General features: G+C 31.3%; 1 protein-coding gene across 1 annotated transcript in view; it reads left to right on the top strand.

Annotated features, from left to right (window-relative positions):
* The window catches only part of LOC129225151 (semaphorin-1A-like), a 694,730-nt gene that overhangs the window by 603,517 nt on the left and 68,435 nt on the right, over positions 1 to 22,778 (top strand). Inside the window, exons 8-9 of the mRNA XM_054859712.1 lie at positions 9,969 to 10,073; positions 15,949 to 16,037. Of these exons, the coding sequence (XP_054715687.1) occupies positions 9,969 to 10,073; positions 15,949 to 16,037 (194 nt within the window). The remainder of the gene's footprint in view (positions 1 to 9,968; positions 10,074 to 15,948; positions 16,038 to 22,778) is intronic.

The following is a 22,778-nucleotide window of genomic DNA, read 5'->3' as shown; positions in this document are numbered from 1 at the left end:
ACTTTTGCGTTCGTTACGTCATGAGTGGTTTCCTCAAAAGTATTTCCGAAAAATCTACCCCTTAAACGATAGCTGCTGTAAAAGGACTGGGGAAAAAAATCCCTATTTCACTTGCAGTGAATCTGTCTTTTGCATCTGGACCAGCACACCCAATGGGTTGCCACGGGTGAGGGAATATTGTGGGGAATTTCGGAGTAGGGGGATATTTCCAAGAAAAGTATGAAGTAAATTGTGTGGAACGACACCAAATGTAAAGAGGTTATAGATCTTTTTTTTTCTTCTTTTTCCTTCCCGATTTTGCTCTTTACTTCACTTGATTTTTAGCAGGTGAATAGATTTGTAGACATTTTTTGATCTAATATTTTTTAATAAATAAAGCTATATTATATAATTCACCTTAGGATGTTTATTTATGAAATGATTAGTTTTAAAATAGAAAGATAGTATCGTAAATGCTATACTTTTTAGATTATTCATCATACTAGATTGTATTTTACTAAAAATTTAACTCAGATCCAAGAAAAGCATTTAATAAAGAATTGATACTTAATTTCATGTTATGGACCTGATTATAAGACCGATTTTGATGAATTCATTCTACAAAGATTTGTAGCTTAGAAGCTCATCTAAAATAACAAAATCGTATAATCATGTTTCGAAAATATTACTTAATATAAACCATTTTGCAGTTAAAACACTAAGCAATTTCTAGGAATAGTATTCTACCTGATCACTCTCTCCATAAATTTGCAACATCAGACTTTTTATCATGAAATATCTAAAAACCATAACACTTTTCCTCCCGAATACTTTAACTGAGATACTTAACTTTCACTCCATGTTATATATTTAAAAAAAAAGTTACTCTACTGAAAAATGTATTGGATACTGTTTCAATTCTGCTATACCTGATGGAAATCGATGTCGATACTTTAGAACATTCATGACCAAAAATACCATTCTATTTTAGCAATTCAATCTTCTGTAAATGACTCTCTTGTTACACCTTTACAGCATGTTAACCATTTGCATGAGCCAGAAAAAGAACAAGTTATAAATAAGTTAATATATTTTTCTTATTTTTCTTCTTATTTTCTTATTTTGCTTCGTCTATCTGATACTAGGAATCTCCCAATAACGCTCTCGTACAATAATTTGAAGAAAAACAAGATGTTACTCTACTAAAAAAGACATTCCATACTGCAATTCAATCTTCTCTAAACTACTTCTTGTCACAACTTGACTAACAGCATGTTAACGATTAGCTTTATCCATAAAAATAACGAGTTATAAATAAGTTCATCTCTTCTTATTGACTTTATTCTTCCTTTTTCTTATTTTGCTTCATCTTTCTGATACTAGAACGCTCCTGAAAACGTCATCGTACATTAATTTTAAGAAAAACAAAATGTTACTCTACCAAAAAGGATATATGTTACTGTGTCAATTTTGCTAAACCTGATAAATACGCTGTTGACGAACAGCATGTTAACCATTTGCATAAACCGTAAAAAGAACAAGTTATAAATAAATTCTTCTCTTCTTAGTAACTTCTTTTTTCTTATTTTGCTTCAACTGTCTGATTCTAAGACGCTCCCTGAACCTGATGAATACTCTGTCTACACTTTATAACATTTATGCAGAGAAATGCATTCTATTTTAGCAATTCAATCTTCTATAAACGGCTCTCTTGTTACATCTTGACTAACAGCATGTTAACCATTAGCATGAACCATAAAAAGAACAAGTTATAAATAAGTTCTTCTCTTCTTATTAACTTCTTCTTTTTTCTTATTTTGCTTCAGCTGTCTGATACTAAGGCGCTCCCTAAACCTGATGAATACTCTGTCTACACTTTATAACATTTATGCAGAGAAATACCATTCTATTTTAGCAATTCAATCTTCTATGAACGGCTCTCTTGTTACATCTTGACTAACAGCAGTTAACCATTAGCATGAACCATAAAAAGAACAAGTTATAAATAAGTTCTTCTCGTCTTATTAACTTTCTTCTTCTTTTTTCCTTATTTTGCTTCGTCTGCCTGATACTGGGAAGCTCCCAAGAACGCCCTCGTAAATATGAATGAAAGAGCCTTTGTTTCATGTCGTAAAATCGAATCCTGATACAAAGTAGGGTTGTCGGATGTTACGATCCCGATTGTTTGGCCGATAGCCGCAAATGCGTTTTTTGGGTAAGTGGGGGAGGTGGTTGAGGTTTAATTGCTAGCGATTTATGCATTGTTTTCGGAGTGATCGGTGAAATAAATTTAGGGTTCAGATGGCCATTGGGACAAATTGATGAGAATTTATAACCCACTGTTGCCTGAACCGATATCTTTGAAAATTGTTTGTTCAAAATATAAAAAAAAGTTATTTGGAGGTGAGTGAACCATAACTGTTTATTTATTTATCTACTTGAAAGTTTGATCTTAATTTACTTATTTATTCATCTCGTTCGTTGTTTATTTATTTATTTATTTTTTAAATATATTAGCTTTTGTTTTGTCTTTTGTTAGAAAAAATACCATAACAAACAACCTTACGTCTAGTAACATTGTACCAAAATGCAGAAATGGTAAATATTTTAATATCAGTTACACGATTTTATTGCGTTTGCAATTAACTAAAGATTTGCTGAAAAATTCGTACGAGTATTTGAAATATTTTTGTCACGTGCTTAGAAAATGATAGTTTGAAGTGTCTGCAATAATTCGGTATTTCCCGAAAGGTATTTCTAACCAGTATGGATAACTATATTTTATCATTTTTTAATTCATTTGAACGTTTTATATACACACAGTAGCTACCCTCATTTGATATTGATTTTTTTTTTAAATTTACATTTCTTTTAGCAAACATAAACGCTATAAATTTAATGGTACAGTCGTAACTCTATAACTCGACTATTCTTCTATCTAGAAGTTTATATCGGGTCTCAAACTCTTGAGACTGTTGTGGAAACTTCCTATAGTTCGTACTACCTATATACCGAACATTTTAGCCGGTCACTTGGAGCATCGAGATATCGAGAGTTGACTGTAGTACGGAGTTTTAAAAGTTATTGAGAGCTCAATGCATTTTTTCTCCATTTTGTTTTAATATAGCTTTTGAACACAAACATAGTTACTCTTATTTTAAGTTAGTTACAAACATACATACGTTAGTTACATAGGTACGCATATACGTTAGTTACATAGGTACGCATAGGTACACATATACGTTAGTTACATAGTTACTCTTAGTTCAAAAAAAAAGAAGAAAAAAAGTACATTTTTTTTTTCTTTTTAACTTTGATCTAGTAAGCATAAAGTCTAGAAGCTTAAGCTTCACTTTCATTCAATAAGAGCTTCAACATGGAACCTTGGTGTGATTTATTGATGTTACTTTTGATGATTAAGTAACAGTAATTAACAGTTCGGAAAAAAGTTTTAGTAAAATTTAAGCTCTTAGACATGATGTAAAACAGATTTTTTAAAAATCTTATTCCACTTTTACTTTTCTTTTTGCGGGGCGGGGGTTACGTTTTATTTTACTATTTTTGTAAAGATTCCATTCTCAAAATGAAACTTTTTTTTAAAGTAACTAAAAAAAAATGCTAAAAAAAATCTGCGTGATTTAATAATTATAATGAACTTAAAAATATATGAATAATTGTTTGAATAGTTTTCATGGAATAAACTAAATGAGAAGGTTTATTCTAGGAACTCACTCAAACTCTGTACTTTTCTCTAATAAGTCTTTTTAAATAAAGACACATTTTTAGCTGAATGTGAATAAGTTATACATTCTTAAACACTGGTCTTTCTTTCAGTTGCCATATTTTTATAAATGCTTTAAAAATAAAAATGTGTAGAGAACAGTTAAACTATTTTTTTAAATGTTTGTTATTACGTAATGTAATATGTTATTCAATTACATGTGAAAGTACTTCAAGTAATAAATATTTAATTTTCTATGCTTCCCAGGACCTATTGGTCAGAGAAAAGGTAAAACTATTTTGTATAAGAACTTTAAATGTGATTTATAATGTTACAGATGTTGTGATTGAACTTTTTATGTAAAATATGCATGCTTTAGCACGAACTCTTAATGTAAAATAAAAATATTATGCATGTACTCCTTTCATAAAAAAAATCATGATTTTGCATGAACTCGCAATGTGAAATAGCATTAGTTTTCCTGTATCCCTTACATAAGAGGTATGAATTTTCGTGAACTCATAATGCAAAATTAAATTATTTTCATGAAGTCCTTACGCGTAAAGCATGAACTTTAATGATTATGCTTAGTATTATAAAATCTTTTTCTGTTCTTATACACTATTATAAAAACTTCTTTTCATGCCGTTGAATGAGTGAAAAAATAAAAGCAGAATTTCACTATGCCGTTGTACGAACTCGTTACATATATTTATGTTTGATTAATGTACTATACTAAATGATTTACATGGAATGTTATTTATGCAGCATGTTTCTACACGAACTCATTGGAAGCAAGGAATAAAAATGTCATTTGTACTATTAAAAGTATTTCACAAAAACTCGCTGTGTCTAACACAGTATAAGCCTGTTTTAATTAGGGATTTTATTGTAACATATGTATTCTGCATGCTTTCAAGGTGCGATCTGAATCGTATAAAACCTGCTATTACATGGAAATAACACATAAACTTGCATAGAACTAGAAGCGATTAAAACAGTAATAGCTTCCTTCTGGAAAATATTGTGGTCTACGCAAAGCTGTTTGAAGACATACGTATTTATAAAATCTTCAAAATTATTCTTTTTTTTTCTCAATAATGCGTTTAACTATTTAATAGGAATTACTTCATCTTTAAAAAATCAAACGATTCATCAACGAACATATTTGAAATTACTTCATCTTTAAAAAATCAAACGATTCAATCAACGAACATATTTGAGTTTCAAATTTTTTTTTAAAGGGTGCATTGAAAATTCTAATAAGGCAAGGGGATTTTGTGTATTAAATTTCAATCAAACATCCCTTCTGTCCTCTAAGGGGACTTCTTCAAAACAACTGCATGCTGGATATTTGATTTTTGAAACACAATTAGAAATTATTAAAATAGCAATAGGTTTCTTATAGAAGATGTTGTCATCGACGCAAACCTCTTTGAAGGTATAGACATATTTATCTTCAAAACGACTCTCTATTTAATCCAGAACTCCATAATCAATATAACTCTTCAATGACAATTACTTTCTTTTAAAAAATCTAACGCATACAAATAACTATCAAACTTATTTACTTAAGGGATGCGAGGAAAATCCCTTTTGGAGCAAGAGAACTCCCGTATAAGGAATTTCAATTAAAAATCCTGTCTTCCCTATAAGAAGTATTTTTCAAAACAACTGCACGATGAATATTGGATTTTTAATATAAAAAAAGTACAAATTACTAAAACAGTAATAGCTTCTTTATGAATAATGTTGTCGTCTACTCGAAACTATTTGAAGGTATATTTTCAGAATGATTTTCTATTTAATTTTTAATCGGGAATGAGTATAACTATTCAATGACAATTACGTCCTTCAAAAAAAAAAAAAAAAAATCTAACGCATGCATTAAAGTTTCAAGCTTATTTATTTAAGAGATGTAAAGAAAATCCCTCATAGAGCAAGGGAATTTCTAAAAGGGCCATCAATAGAAAATCCCTTCTGGCCTCTAAAGGGTATTTTTTAAAACAACTGCATGATGAACATTGGATCATTAAAAAAAAAGAAAAGAAAAAGAAAGAAATTACTAAAACGGTAATAGCTTCTTTAAGAAAAATGTTGTCGTCTATTTGAAAGCACATACATATTCCTATTATTTTCAAAATTATTTTTCATTCATCACTATCCAATGACAGTCACCTTTTCTTCAAAAAGCTACCACTCCCATTTGAGCATCAAACTTATTTATTTAACGGGAAAACCCTTATAGCGCTAGGAATTCTCGTAAGGACCTTCAATCTACAACCCCTTCAGCCATCTAAAGGATAATTTTTAAAAACAACTGCATGATGAATATTGGTTCATTAAAAAAAGAAAGAAGTTACTAAACAGGTAATAGCTTCTTTATGGAGAATGTTGTCGTCTACGCACAGTTATTTGAAGGTATATACAAAATCGTAATATTTTCAAAATAATTTTTTAATTAATTCCTGATCAGTAATGAGTAAACTATCCAATGACAGTTACCCTTTCTTCAAAAAGCTACTACTCTCATTTGAGCATCGAACTTATTTATTTAACGGATAAACCCTTATAGCGCAAGGGAATTCCCGTAAGGACCTTCAATCGAAAATCCCTTCAGCCCTCTAAGGTGTCTTATTCCATTCGTGGAGGCAAAAGTTCAGGGCAGACGACGGCTCGCTAGCCTTGCTGTGAGCTGTTCCAAGTGACGGAGCGCGCCTTTTAAGCAATACTCTCGTAAAATTTATTGCCGAGTTAAGAGGCTTTCCCCTTTCGTTGGCTGTGTTACTCCAGGCAAAATGGGCTCTTCTAAAGCTGAGAGGGGCAAAAAAAAGGAAGAAACATGGTTTCTGGAGGAGGGAAAAACTGAATTCAAAAAGGGGACTAAGTTTGAGTTGAGATGAGATATTTTCTGAGTGTGGTTCGAACTAAACATAGGTAAATTAGTCATTTACTTATACTTAGTCAATAAGTTACTAATTTAGTAACTAAATTACACTTAATAACTTAGATCTCAAAGTATTAGAAGTTCAATGAAAGCTTGTAATTTATTGTCTAGAAAGCATTAAAATGAAATTGGTTCTTGTGGTAATCAAAAACTAGTTCAATTTTTGATTTCTGTAAACCATTAGTTATATTCATACTGTATAAATTAGTTGTAATTTTTTTCGTTTTGCAACCACACCCTAATATAGCTCTTTCAGCCTGTGCTGCCAACTTTCCACTTTAAGTGGTAAATCGTTAAAAGTAAATCTATGCGGTTCAAAGTGGTTGAGCTATGAACCCCTATGATTTCAAATGACAAGCTATGCATTTTATTTTAAACTACTCAATAAATAGTGTTTCTTTCTTTTTTTTTTTTTTTAATACTTGAACTGTATTATCTCAAAGTTTGTGCAGATTTCTAAAAATAAAACCATTGTTTCCACATAGACATTGAGTCATTTCTGTAGAAATGGTATACACATATATTTTAAAGTCTTGTAATCGGCAAAAGAAATGAAAGATAATGTGCATACCTATATACCTATTTTTATTTGCATAATTGTAACAATAATGTGTTTCATGCAATGCAAGATAAAAGTTTCATTAGCATTAAACGCTTAATTTCCAATAGTAAACGTGATATTGCGATAAAAAAAATTTTTTTAAAGGAGCATATTCATACAAAACACTAAAACTTTTAGAATCAATTGAGGGTTGCAAAATTGCCTATATTACCTAAATATTACTTCCAATAAGAAATATTTTAACACCCCTAACAAGCGTGTTACGCGCATTGAAAAACGAAACACACCTCAATAACTTAGTCGAGAGTATTCTCACGCTTATTATTTTAAGTAAAATTAAGCATTATGAAAAATGGAGGAAAATTAGTTTAAATTTTTGACATATGATATTTGAATGCTTTTTACATTTTTATCCAAAATATCAAACACTCTAAAGGTCAAAAAATCAAAATAGCACACTTTTTTTTTGTTTCCTTTCTGCTTTCATGTTGAGAAAAGTCATTTTCTTTTAAGGGATTGATAACTATTATGGTCTTAACTGTTTCGCATAATTCACTCCTTAAATATTAGTTTCACTCCTTTAAAAAATGGTGAGGAGTATTTTCACAACTTGAAAAAGCATTTAGCAATACCTCTGCTTAGCAATGTTATTGAAATGTAGTCTTTCAGTAGTTGCATCTTATTTTTAATGCCTACAATTTAGTCAGGATGAATTAGTGAATTGCCACTTGTTATTTAAATCATAAAAGACAATGCACTTTAATGTGTAACCTAACTATGTAAGTACACTTTGAAATGAATAAATTAGATAGCAACATTTATTACAATTACCAGCAATTAGGAGGCCACAATTCATAAGCTCTTCTTCGGACTAGAATAACAGCTTATGAATTGTGAAATGAAAAATGATTAAGCAGAAAATACAAGCTCAAAAATGCGCTTTAATCTTAATTAAAAAATAATGATTTATCTATCAATCAAAACATTAGGCAGCTATTTGTAATAAAACTAAGACAAAGTCTTGGTAATATAGAGGAAATTTCAGTTACCTTTAGTTAAAGCTAATTTCTAACAATCGGAAACTAAGCATAACATGAGGTGTTTCAGTGCCCCCTCCCCGTTTCGCCGACACGAAATCCTCCCCCCCCCTCCCTCCTATTTTGAAGTTTCAATGATACTTTTTGATATATTAAAGGGGAGAAGTAATTTGAAATGTTTGCGAAACTGGGGATAAACCGGTTTTTCACGATAATGCTCATCATCAGACAAAAAAAAAAAAAAAAAAAAAAAAAAAAAAAAAAAAAAAACGTGCTGAGTTTTCTTTGAAAAGACTAAAAACAATAGAACTAGTTTACAATACATTGTGCATAGTTGCATATCAAATAGTGATAAATTACATAGTTTACATAGTGCTACTAAAACGAAATAAAAATAGTATAAACATATTCTTGTGAAAACGGTAGTTTCTGCTAGTAAGTAAACGTCTTAAAAGATATTTCTCCCGTTTTTAAAAATACATGAAAGAAAAGTGAAGGTATATAAATAAACACACAAAGACATGCCCAGCTAAATTCTGGACCGACGTCAGTAATTTCCGGTAGCTTACGGCTCCCAAGACGACAATACCAAACTCAGTATAAAAAAATCCTGAGGAAAAAGCAACTTAAAAGAAAACTTAGAAAGAAAAAAGAAAAGACTGGTAATAGGGAAAATGATCCGAATATAATGGCCAACAGCGGCAAAAAGCAGAAAGAAAAACAGAAGAAAGATTTTAAGAACGCGGCTGAAGTGATATCCTTTCCGATTTTGCTTTTTTCTTTAGTTGTGTTTGGTCGCCAGTAGTTGCCGTTAAAGACGGGGTGTGAGATCTTTCGGGGATATTGGGGAAGAAGAAACACAAACGGCAACAATATGTAAGCTTGTCCTAGAAATCGAGCTTGAATGGTCTGACTGTATATTACGAAAGGATTGGTGCATGAAGGAAAATGGCCGCGAGAAACAGACAAAGAAATAATAAAAGTTAAAATCTCCGAAGCCAAATGTTTCTTTGAGGACGGTTGAATTTAATATTCTACAGCAGAATGTGTGAGTTGGTGATAAAGAAAAGCTTTCTGAATCTAAAAGAAAGTTTAAGATACATTTTATAAACATAACGCATTTTTTTTTTCTTACGCAGGAAGTCGAGTCCGGGTGTTAGATCGTAAAAAAAAAACCTTCAGTTTTAATGTATAATTAATGTAAAAAATTATCGTATAAGCACTACGATGTACACCATAGTATATTGCACAAAGTTCTCTGAACAAAATCATTGTTTGTTCTAAAATACAGTAGAACAAGGAGATATTCTTAGCGTAGCAAACATTCCAATAATGACTCAAAAATAAATAATGAAGTACCGTTTATACGTTTTTCTTTTATACATTTTAACCAAGTATACGTTTTTTTACTTGGTTCATGCAGAGTCTAAGATAGTAATATGTATACCTACGATACTTTTTTTTTCATTCTTTTACGCTTTTTTCATACAGTTCCTCCAGCATCGTATAAACGATGATTCACGATATTTCCGTTTTTTTTTTATGGAAATTAACTACCTTTGCTTCAGCTATCATATTACTGAAATAATAAGATTTTTTTTTAATACTTGTTTATCCGAGTTGCTTAACTGATTACTTTTAAAACACTTTGCCATGTATTGAATTATTTTTAAATGTTTCAAACATTGCTTACGTATTTATTTGTTATGTGTTTTCGTTTAGATGGAGATCTGTATGTGGCTACTGTTGCGCAGTTTTCCGGAACAGATCCACTTATTTACAGAGAACCGTTGAGAACAGAACAGTTTAATTTTGAACATTTGAATGGTAAGTGTTTAAATTATTTGAATATTTATAGCCGTAAAAATGAATGAATAGCGTTAAAATTAGGACTTAACTGTCTCACACAAATGATTTTATAATATTGATCTCTTAAAGAAACAATTTCAACTTACTACTTTTCTAGAAATTTTTAAAAACCCTTAACGTGATAAATCTGTACATACGTTTTTTTTGTTTCAACAAAATGGCAGGAAGATATTGTAAGGTTGAAATTGTTATGATTTATAACGCATAAGAACTTGTTTTAAAATTTTGATCAAAGTTAAGTTGGTTATTTCTTCGAATAACCACGTTAAAATCATTATTGCCGTTTACGTACGAAACATGTTTTGTACTCTTCGGACAAAAAATATTTTTATTTTTTAACCGGCAGTTTCTTTCACAAGAGTTAAACTTGAAGAACTAATTTATTTAAAAAATGTTTCAAAGTGTTTCAAAGCAAACTTCAGGGTCAAAATTCACTATTAAAGAATTTATAACAATGTGGAATGTTTTGATAACAATTAGAGGATAAATGTCAGGGCTGATGAGTTGGAGTCGAATTGGTTTTAAGGTAAACGAGTCGGAGTCGAAAGTCGAGGTTCAAAAGTTATAAGAGTCAGCGTGGGTCATTTTCCTTCAAAGTCAGCAACTCTGCCGGTGCTTGCAAAGTCAGAGTTGGACTAACGTTGGGGTGAAAAAGTTGGAGCCGGAGTCGAAGGTTTTAAAATTTCCGGAGTTTGAGTCGGAGCTGGTCATTTTCCCTCCCACTCCACATCCTGATAATGCACAAAAGATGTGCAGATGTTCAAAGGCGTAGGTACGTTACTTCATTTTGAACTTGGGTAATACAATCTTGAATGTTCTGAATCACACTTATGCCAAATGAAAGTTATATAAAAACTAATTGAAATCAAAACGGATTATCTCTATGAAACAGGAACGAAAATTGATTTATCATTTTACTGATTTATCATTCCAAATCAGAACAACACGTCGTAATATAAATCAAAATACTTTTGCTAAGCCTATGATTAAAAATATGCATAATAACTTGAGTTATGAGTAACTTAACTTCGCACACACTTGCGCTCAACTGTCAACTCTTTCCTTTATCACACAAAAATATCTTCCAATCTCATGCTGGGCAGACGATATTTTTCATTCAGCCGATTTCCTCTGATCATCCATTAAAACGGCTTTCTAATCAACAGCTGTTAATTATTACAGCAGCTCCCTCATGAACAAGGAAGGTAGGGGTAGGCAAGATGGCTCCCTCCAACCTATTGTGGTGAAGTTATTAATCACGTGATCTGCTGAATGTGATTAACGGTCCAACTTTATTGGAGGTCGTTGCTGGTTTCAGCGCCTCCTGGAACATCTATCAGAACACGCCTTACTTCAATTGTGCCTCCTTGCGGAGAGGAAATTAGATGGCTTTTTGCTTTTGACTAATGGTATCAACACTTCAACTTAATACTACATTAGAAGTTTACAGGAAAGTTAGCTCCACTTTATGCATGTCTGTATTGATGTTCAGATACATTTTATGAATGTCAATGAGATAAAATGTTTCTTTAGAAATAAATCCAACAGGCTCAAGTTCTTTCTGCTTCCATGCTTACTTTCTGCTTTCAGTCACATGTTTTCTGTATTCAATCACAATGCCATTTTTTAAAGTCAATCTCGAATTTGCATTCTATTTTAACACCAAAGTGACACCTTCAGTGAACTGACAATTTCAGTCTTGTATACTTTTTTCATTCAGCCACATCTTTTCTGTACTGAATCACAATGCATTCTTTAGTCAATCAACAAATTGTTTGCAATCCGTTTTAACACGAAATTGACGCATTCAATCTTACATAATGTCTGCAATCAATCACATCCTTTACGTATTCAATCACAACTCCTTTCCTTAGCCAATCTCAAACTTGTTTACTTTCCATTTTAACGCTAAGTATTTACTGCTGTTGACTTTCAAACACAGAATGATTGTCGCATTGATGTATCGAAGTTCGAATTGAGGAGGATAGCTGTTACGACAATCATATCTCCAATAAAGATATTTTTTTTCATTTTTTAACACTAGAAATTCTGAAATTTTCTTTATACCTAGAAAACTGAAGGGGCCAGTGAGGCCCCTACCCATTTTGTTGGGTGAATTCTTTCAAAAATTCTTCCTGAGTGAGTCCACATACACGACGTACCTTGTTATATGCCAAAATAAAAACTTAGTACGTTATTATTTTCAGCTTTTCTGTCTTTACTTGCCAAAATGTAAACCTTTCTCTAAGAGCAATGGCTGCAGTTTGGCTGGAAAGCAATCGGTACTGTTTATAACATTTGGATATTCAACTGGTTGCATAAAGAGAAAGTCACAGGTTAAACTAGGGTGAATAGCATTTTTTATGCTACAACAATTAGGTGAAAGGAAAAAAAAATATTTTTTTTATTGTAAAATAGCTTAGGGGCCACTGTGGCCCCTCTTGTCTTTCTAGGTATAAGAATCAGTATTTAGAGTACTATGAGGAGAAACATTAAATGACTAAACAATCATTCAAAGATTAACATATAATGACAAGTCAAAGAGTTCCATTAAGCTCCATTTGATATTAATAGAGTTATTGAAAAACAAACTATGCGAGGAGCAACACAGGCTCCTCCGTCTTTCTAGTGTTAAGTACATTGCCGCTGATATTTTGAGATGTTTTGGAACACTTTGCTTTGTGTACCATCATAAAATATATATAAAGAGGTTTTTTTCTCTAACAATGTTTTGAACATAGGATGCGACCGTACGGTCACCCAGCAACACGTTCAAATAATATTTTTTTTTAAATACAAGGACATTTTTTAAAAGATTGATAGTTCATTTCGTAATACATACCAATTCCGAAAATTGAAATGTATAAAAGCTAAAAAACCACCCATCATGGTATGACGGATGCAAATTGTTTCTTCACTTTAATGACTTCCAATAAAATGTGACGAATTCGTAGGTGTACATGAAAGTGAAAGAGAAACATGATTGATAAAAATTAAATAAAACATATATTACAGGATATGATCTATTCTTAAATTAACACATTGTAAAGATAGTTTCTTATTTGGCTCTATTTTGAGAATTGAGACTTTGACATTCGTAACAAATAAAAATACCAATATAATCTTTATATTAAGTGCATTGTTGCAAATTGGGCATAATACGCTCATGTTAAAACTGAATCGTTTTCATCACTTATTTTTAATAAATAGAAAACCACAAGTCATAATATGACGGATGCGAATTTCATCTTTATATCATATATAGTAAAATGACTACTTATTTGATTTTGGTATACTTAGAAGCTAGCTTGTTTTATGCATTTAATTGGTAATAGATAAAGCTGTTTTTATACAAAACGCTTAGCAGAATAAAACATTCACCTTGTTTTGCCTTAATGGCTTGAGCTGAAAACAAAACACCAAGTTCTCTCTTCTTAACAAAGACAAATTATTAGTCTTTCCTTATCAATGCCTGACCAGAAAAACAGCTCTCTTATTGGATTTAATTCAGAATTTTCAAAACGTATCCCGTACCTGCTTGGTGAACGTGTCCAAAATTCATTATCAAATTATAAATACAATTGCTGAATTTTACGCGTTCCTGAAAGAAATTAATGCCGTCTTGCAGCCATCACGCTAGTTTTGTTGGTGACGTCAGAGTTACTTGATTACAGATTTTAACTATTATGTATGTGATTAAAAGCCAAAGCTGAAAACTCCTGAAATAAAGTGGAAATATATAAAGTTCTAAGATATGATAAGCAACTAAGTAAAATGTGTTGAAATGCCACATCAATGCAAATGTATTGAGCAGGTAAAAGAAAATGTATTTAAAGCTTTTTTTCTGATTAATCAAGTTATTTGAACAAGAAATAAAGATAGTTAGAAGTTTTTGAAACAAATACTTTAATTAAATATTGACACAAAAGCAGAAAAAGATTTTCTATGCTATCCTATTCTTAAAATATCTGCTAAAATAAACACATGGGACATATTTATAAAATCTCAAGTCAACATTTTGTACCCTTCTTCGAAATTGTGAGACAGTTTAGCCAGTTTCGCATTTTTCATGTGCTATTTTGCATCAAAGTAGGTAACCGTAACGAGGCATAAATTAAATTCATAGTGCCACAAGATAAAATTTTCATCCCTCTCTCTCTGCCACGCAGCAAAATAGCCCTCAGCTTCGCGCCTCTTATTCTTTGCCATCAGAAGGCCCCAAATGTTACCCGAATGAGTCGTAAAGTTATTTTGAGGGAAAACTTTTAAATAGCTCCCAGCTGTTGCCCGAGCTTTTGCAAAGACTTGTCTGGATAATGTTCCAGGTTACGGGCAAAGTCCTGTGAATTTTTCCCGCCCTTTTTACCCGTAAATCTGCAAGTGATGCTGCCATATTCTACTTGCATAATAAACAGGTCGTTAATAAAGATGAGCTTGGAATTTTTCCAAGCAAGTTTTTTTTTATACCACGTGATACTTCTGAGATACCTTTTCCCAGTGGTTTTACACGAAGAAAGTTTAATTGCCTTAAGTAGCTGTTACGTGCAAAAAGGCTGCCCAAAGGAGTGTAATTCACGATTCATGGGAAAAGTTAGAGACCATTAAATTACTGTTTATTTAATGGCTGAGTTAATAATTATGTTTAATAATAAAATTGTTTTACATCATTATGTAAAAACAACAAGTAAGATGACAGTTGATGTTTATAAGGGCATGGAAACCTTAAGAGGATTAATAAAATATGTTACATTGCTTCCAGATTTTGTGAAACCAGTTAGCTAAAAACAGTTTATTCATATCATAATACTTATACAAATATGTTTAAATTTGATCAATGAAACATGTTTCATTGATTCCAGATTTTGTAAAACCAGTTAGCTAAAAACGGTTATTTTTATAATAATACTTACTAAAAGATGTTTAAGTTTGAAAAAACTTTTTTAAACAGATTATTTGCTCATTGGCTAGGTTTTCTTCTTGCAATTGTTGTTGTCATTCTGTGTGGTTCGTAATGTCGAATAAGGCAATGAGTATTGTTTTAGAAAAAGCAATAATTATGGTTTTCTTGTAAGATTATCATATTTTAAAATGCATGCGAGAAAAAAATGGTTGGGGATGGTATGCATTTAAAAAAAAATCCAACTCAATTTCTATGAATAAACTCATTAGTTGTGGTAGTAATTTATTCTATGAAAAGTGGCTGTAATTTCGGTAACATATACGTTTTTTTTAAGAGTGAAAATTGAAACTTTCATTATGCTTTTCGTTTCTTTTTTTTTTTTTTTCTGTTCAAACTATTTTTAATCATAGTTTTGGTATTTTAATAGCAATAAATAGTTTTCCTATTTTTTAATGCATTGTATAAGCGCTATATTTACGCTATTTGTACTGAAATCATGTTAAAGTATGAAAACCCAAAAGTATTTTTATTAAATTTGAATTAGAGCACACATTTTTTAACATGACATTTTTTATTGATAAAATCCAATCAGTCTGTTTTAACAGTAGTTTCAATGCATCTGACAAAAGTATCATATTTTCAACTAGATAATTACCAAAACAATCACATTAGCGATTATCAGGTTTTAATTTTCAATGTTAAATGTCCTGAACGTGAAAATATGAACATGAACTACGTTGAGAATTATTCAAGTTGTGTTTACTGAGCAATTCATTACACTCTAGTCTTTACAAAAAATTTTACAAAGACAATTTTACAGATGTAGTCTAAACGTTTTGCCTTTTTTATCATGTTAATGTTTTAGAGAGACGAATATGTAAATTATACTTTTTACTTTTTGTTGTGTTTTCTTAAACTTTATATATTTTTCAGCTCCGAGTTTTGTAAGTTCCATTCATCATGAAGAATATGTGTACTTCTTTTTCCGAGAGACTGCAGTGGAGTACATCAACTGTGGAAAGGTACGTTCGTTTCTTCGCGTCTTGGTATTGCTGATAAAACAGTACTTAATAACTAAATAGGAAAAAAAACCGACTGAGTTGCAACTGTAGAATCAAGAGGGACAATTGAAAATCCTTTTAAAAGCCTTCTTTTTTTTTAATTCAATTTGTAGTATTTTATTTGCTAACAAATAGAAACTGGCAACAGATAAAAATTTCACATCATTGCGTTTAATTTCTTTGTCGGCCAACAATGAATTCGATGATCAATCGCGTGAATAAAGACTTTGCCGTAATTAAAATCTGCTTTAAAAAGACGTTATAATTCGAGTTCTATGTAACATGGATGTTCCAAACGTATACTATCAGACTCGGGAAAAAAATCTCTTTATTTTGGTATTAAATTGTAATTTTTTTAAAGTATGTTTTTACTGCAAAATCATTAAAAAAACCGTTTAGAGGTTTTTAATTGATATCTGCGTTAATTAATGTCATCCAAAGATACAACCTAGCTAAGAACACTCTCGATCAACTCCTCTTTTGAACAAAATAAAGTTTTTCAAAATCGGTCCATCCGTTTAGGCGCTAGAGTGCCACAGACAGATACACAGACACACATACACGTTAAACTTATAACCCCCTTCCTTTGTGTGTCGGGAGTTAAAAATACATTTATATATAAACAACTGATCTGTCATTTAATTTATTATTGCAGTCATTGAAGTTGTTGCACTTTTCTTTATGGGTTGAGAGTTTTGAGAAAGAAATGGTGCTGTATACCGGCACGGATCCGTAGTGGAGTTATTGGGGGTCATGACCTCCCTTCAGCGACAAAATATTGACTAAAACTGCATTTTGAAGACTTATATTTAGAAAAATTGGGCCTAAGATCCCCAATTTAAGCCCGAATATTGCTCTTTAATCCTCGTTACCGATAATGATCCCCCCCCCCTTCAAAATCGAAAACTGGATCCGCATTTGACCGTAGAACATGTTTGTACTTTATCAAACTTACATCATTATTATTATTATTATTATTATTTTGCGAGTGAACACTTCGCCTTAATTTTTTTCAGTAAATACATAACAAAAAATTTTAAGTATAAATATATTATTCACGATTTTTTAATTGTGTTTAATTTTATATTTACTGATTTATTTCCTTCTTGCCGAATTTGGTTCTGAAAGTTAAAATAATAAAGCAAAGCTGGGTTTTTATTTAGCCATCAATGCAACAACATTTTAGAGTCATTGGAGCATTGCATAAGAAAATATTAAAGAATTTAGTGAATTTTATCTTCAAAAAAATTGCTAGTAATTTTCAAATTAGTTTATGTACGCAAGGTTACACACCAACTCTTTTTCATCTAAAAGAAACAAAATCATAAAACAATCATCATTTTCTTAAAAAAATGTGCAGCATTTTATTATTTTTCTTAGTTAAATATTTATATTGAAAGAAGAGTATGAAACTAGTCTCTCTTCCCCCATTTAAACATTGCAACGATTTTTCATCCAGTCTTTAGACTCAACGGTGTCATAAGACATTCAGCAATCTCCAGCCCTCTTTTCAAGATAATCATTGGTAATGATTACGAAAAGTAAACAACATCTATAAAATAAAAAATGTGCAATAATCGTTTCTATTTTGACCAAAAAGGTGTTGCAAATTTGTATTTTTCTTAGTTTAGTATTTTCTAATAAAGCTTATATAAGTAGATCCCCTACGTTCATACATTACAAGTTATTTCTTCGAGTCTTTAGATTTAATGTTGTGATAAGACCATCAGCAATCTAAATGGTGGTCAATACGCCCGTTCTTCGCATATATATATATATATATATATATATATATATATATACATATAATAAAATAAGATGTTTGTGTGTGTGTGTGTGGCGCGCATCCCGGGAAAACGGTAAGGCCTAGAAAGATGAAATTTGGTATACAGGTGCAGTTTTTGCTGAAGATGTGCACCTCGGGCTTCGATTTTTGATATTTTAATTAGAAAAAAAGTTATTTAATGTTTTATGTGATTTTTAACACTTTTAACCTCACAGACCCCGAAAAAACCACGCCAGACGAATATTTTTTGTACTATAGTGTAGGAAATTTAATTTTAAATATGATAAATGAAAAAATTTTGAAGGCAGAGCAATTTTTGTATTTTTTATAGATTTTTGAAAAAACCTTTAATTTGCATTTTTTTTCTGGGTTTAGTTTTTTTCGAAACCCATCCTGCGAAAAGTATTGAACCCTCAATTCTAAAATTTTATTTGGTAATAATAAAAACACTCTGCCCCCTTCAGAAGAAAAAAGTTTTTAAAAATACGCAAAAGTTTTTTTTTTTTTTACAATTTTTTTAATGCAGAACGCAACGCGAGCTGTTCGCTTGCCGGCTGAGTTCCGAATTTACCTCATCAGGTGATCCAACTGAAATAGTTTGCCTTTTCTTCACCTTTTTTAATTTTTTTTTTTTTTTTTTTTTTGCAAGAGTTACTTTTTGCCACACTACGGGAAACATAGAGCTTTTTTTTTTTTTTTTTTTTTTTTTTTTTTTTTTTTTTTTTTTTTTTTTTTTTTTTTTTTTTGCGGGCTATTCTGATTAAATAAAGTCCGCGATTTTTTGCATGATCTGTGTTTTTGTTACGGATTGGCGGTTATGTTAGGTAGATACAGAGATAGAGATTGAGTGGACAAAAAATGCTTTTTTTTCGAATGAATACTTATATAAATAAAAAAAGATTGCTAATTACTGTCAGAGGTATGCATAAATCGTATAGATATATAGATAGACAAATATAGAGGTCGATATAGAGATGGACAGCAAGAAAAAGACATGCCCGTCATTTAAAAAACTTCAACGGGGTGTCAATGCCCCCTCCCCCACACACCATGACTTTGAAAAAACAATGCTTTCACATAAAAGTGGGAGTGCTTTTTGTTATTTTTCGACAAAATTTGCATGAAGAGTACGCCGTATGTGTCTCCCGTCCCCTCCTTTAAAAGCATTCCAAACGATGGAACTGGAGATAGGTCTAGAAAATATTGTATTCAAACTGCCAATGATATAGACAGATATAGATTGATTGATAGAGCCACGAAATTTATTTAAGCAGCCGCCGAAGGCGGCAACATTGGCGTAAAAAGGCGAATGATAATATCGATACATAAAGAAAAAAATTAAAATACCGTCGCTAAAATGTCTAAGCAGCCGCCGAAGGCGGCAACCCCTGGCGCAAAATGGCGAATGTCGTAAAAAGGCGGACCAACTGGTCGCCGAAGGCGGCTAGTATATATATATATATATATATATATATATATATATATATCAATTCTCTATATCACTTACTAATATCAAAGATCAATTCTCGTAAAAAATAATCTTTTATGTTTAGTAAAAGTAAGCCTCATCTTTAAGATAAAAATGGCAATATAATCTAATTTTTTAACAAAAAGTTTTGCGTTTTTGTTTTGTTTATTATCAATGTCGAATGAATCATACAAACCTACTATCATTCAAACATTCAAAAGGTTTTCATCTAGTCTTTGGAAGGATGTAATTAAAATATCAGCAATTTAAATGGTGATGAGTACGCTTGTACTTTTCAAACATATATGTATCATATACTCATAGTTAATGACCGATTCACGTTAAAAGCAATCATCTTTATTGTTTAGTAAAAATAAACCACAACTTTAAGTAAAAATGGTACAGTGTAATCGTATTTTTTAACAAAAAAAACTTCGAGATTTTCTTAGACTATTAGCAATGTCTAATGATGCATATAAACCTACTTTCCCCCTATTCAAACATTCAAACGGTTCAGAGGTTTTTCATCCAGTCTTTGGACTTAATGGTGTGATAAGAGCATCAGCAATCTAAGTGGTTGTCAATACGCAAACTGTGCCCAGAGTGCATTGTCCAAACGCCATTAATCAGCGACAGCGGGAATATTACGTTGTGTGTGATAAATCGCGTGGATAATTTGAAATACCTTTTGCATTCGGGATCGCCAGTGATGAAGCGACCAATAACTGTGAACCTCTAGCAGTCTCATATGTCAAAATCTCTCCCCGACTTTTATTCTTATGTTTCATTAAATAACTAATGAGCAAATTGGGTTTGCATTTGAGCGAGGAGTAGAAAAATCAGCCCCAATCAATGCCGAACTTGAGTCAAAGTTGGTTGTCGTGAGATGATGAATTTGCTGAGTCCCGATACTTTGGAAAGTTTGAATAATTTTTGGCGATAATAATAGGGATTAGGTATTTACGTCAAAAGTAAAAGTTTTAGTTCTGAAGGATATTAATGTGCTAAATGGTGAAAGCCTGATTGCTTTCAAATAATATTTATCAGTTGAAATATGGCGTTAAAAAAATATTTGAGTTTTATTGCATCTTAAATATATTTTTTTAATGTATAACTAAAAAAAAAGACAGAACGGAAGTAATTTAATGTTTAACGTGTTTAATGCTTGGAAAAATTGCAGAGTACTAAAAATAAACGAAATTAAATTACAATTATAAATATTTCTCCTTAGTTATCGCCAAGTAGACGAAATTTCGCAATTTTATAGCTTCAGAGTACCATCCGCGTAAAAAAAAAATATCCACTTGTTAAAAAAAAATAATTAGGCGGTACTATTATTTTTATTTATTATTATTTAAAATTTTACAAAGAGAAAAAAAGAAGAGAGTGAAAATAAACTATGCTAATTGGGGCTACAACGTGAACTATAATTTAAACACATCGTGCAATAAATACCAATATTATTCTAAAAGACCCTAATTAAGAAATAACTTACTCCACATAGTATGAAACATGTATAATATTTATTTGTCTTCAATATCAGTATTGTGAAGAGATTTAGAATAACTTTGTCAACGAAAGAAAAAAAAAGACTTTCGTCTCTTAAAACATAGCACACAGAGCTAAAGGCGCACAAAGCGTTGCCCTCACTTGTTACGTATTGTTAAAATGTGAATGGAATATTTCATTATAGAAAAAACAAATTAAAAATTTAAAAAATGCCCCCCCCCCCTCATTTTCCCTAAAAACCCAATCCTGATCGGTTTAATGGGAAATTTAGAACGAAACGCAGATGCAGAATAAATATGCAAAAATTACAACAAATACAAAGTAATATTAAATTTATCGAGCATATTTGACTGTATTTAGAACTTGAAGTAGAGCTTTATGGAGTAAATCATTCAACGATAGCTAAAATTGTAGTTACGTAGTTTTTCCAGCTAAAATAAAGTACTAAGCATTAAAATTGATTACATGGTAGCAATGTAAAATACCCATAGCCATTTGATGTCAACATGAAAGAAGTTTCGTGTGTACGTTGAATTGACTAAATATCGTTTTCGGCATATAATTCCTAGACAAACAAAATTGGTCGATTCATTGACGGTATAAAGAATTTAGGGCAAAACTCGGTTTTATGTGGCGAAAATGTTTCCAGAACGTTAGCTGTCGCTGTTGGGTAAGATGTGATGCAGTTAACCTACGTAATGAAATTCGATTCTATTACTTGAAACAGAAGTTCCGGAAATGCAACGTCAGTATTTCCACTTGAATTATTTCATTGTTGTTGCATCTGCGATATCGATTCATGTGAGTAAATTTTCTTCAGTTGGAACAATATAAAAACCTTCTTGACGTCGGCAGAATTTTCGTTTGTTTCCTCTAACTCTGATATGTCGCTCGAAAGGTTCCAATTTAAGTTATTGAAGAAGTACACCAAAATTTTCAAGATACAATTGAGGAAGTGAGAAGTAAAGGGATGTAAGTGGCAAAATGAAAAATTTGGATAACCAGTACAAATGTTATGTGAACCTCTCCTCTGTCTTGGGGCAAGAGATGGTACTAGTAGCCCTGGTAGTTACTGCTATACAGCATGGTTTTTTAAAAAAATCAATAAAAGTCTACCTAGGACGTTATCTTTAAACCCATTTTACTCAAAAATTGAAAATGTCCACTTACATCCCTTACTTCTCACTGGCTCAATTGTAGTAGTAAAAATCGAAGGTATGTAAGAGGACTGTTTAAAGTTTAGAGTAAAACGCGTTTAAAATTCAGATCCTAAATATGCTTTCATTGATTTTTTTTTTCTAATTCATCTGTACTATAGCAGCATCCACCATAGCTACTAGTACCATCTCATGCCCTAAAACAGAGGAGAGGTTCTCGGGCCATTTGTACTGATTATCTCCAAAATTTTAATTTTGGCACTAAAAATTTCTTTACATCTCGCTGCCTCAATTCGACAGACTGTCAGCCCCACTTAATCGAGTAACGGATAAACGAATCCCCGCTTATACGGATAAAACCTCCCGGAACCGAATATTTCTCCATAAGCGCAATGTTAGGAATCCCCGCGTAATCGAATAATTTCCCCGGATAATCGAATACAATTAATCAGCTCTCGCAAATATTTTTGTTAAGAAAAAATGTGAATATATTAGGAAGAAATTAAGTAAGAATAATTATTGACGGTAAAATATAAGGTAATATTTATTGCTGTCAACGGGCGAGAAAAATAATATTCATATTCCATTAAAACGTTTTTACTCGTCTGTCAAATTTAATTTGCCTTTGTCATTACAAAAAAAAAAAAAAAAATAGTGCAGTCGATAATTAAATTAAATTACACAAATAAATATACACACTTTAGACGGTGACAAATTGACAAAATTTAAATGTAAGATACGGTTGACGAGGAGGGTAAAAAGAGAGTCAGAAAAGTGTTCCC

This window comes from Uloborus diversus, chromosome 6 (assembly GCF_026930045.1).
Source record: "Uloborus diversus isolate 005 chromosome 6, Udiv.v.3.1, whole genome shotgun sequence".
Classification (NCBI taxonomy): Eukaryota; Metazoa; Arthropoda; class Arachnida; order Araneae; family Uloboridae; genus Uloborus; species Uloborus diversus.
The sequence above is the reverse complement of the archived record's forward strand: the minus strand, read 5'-3'. Positions and strand labels throughout refer to the sequence as shown.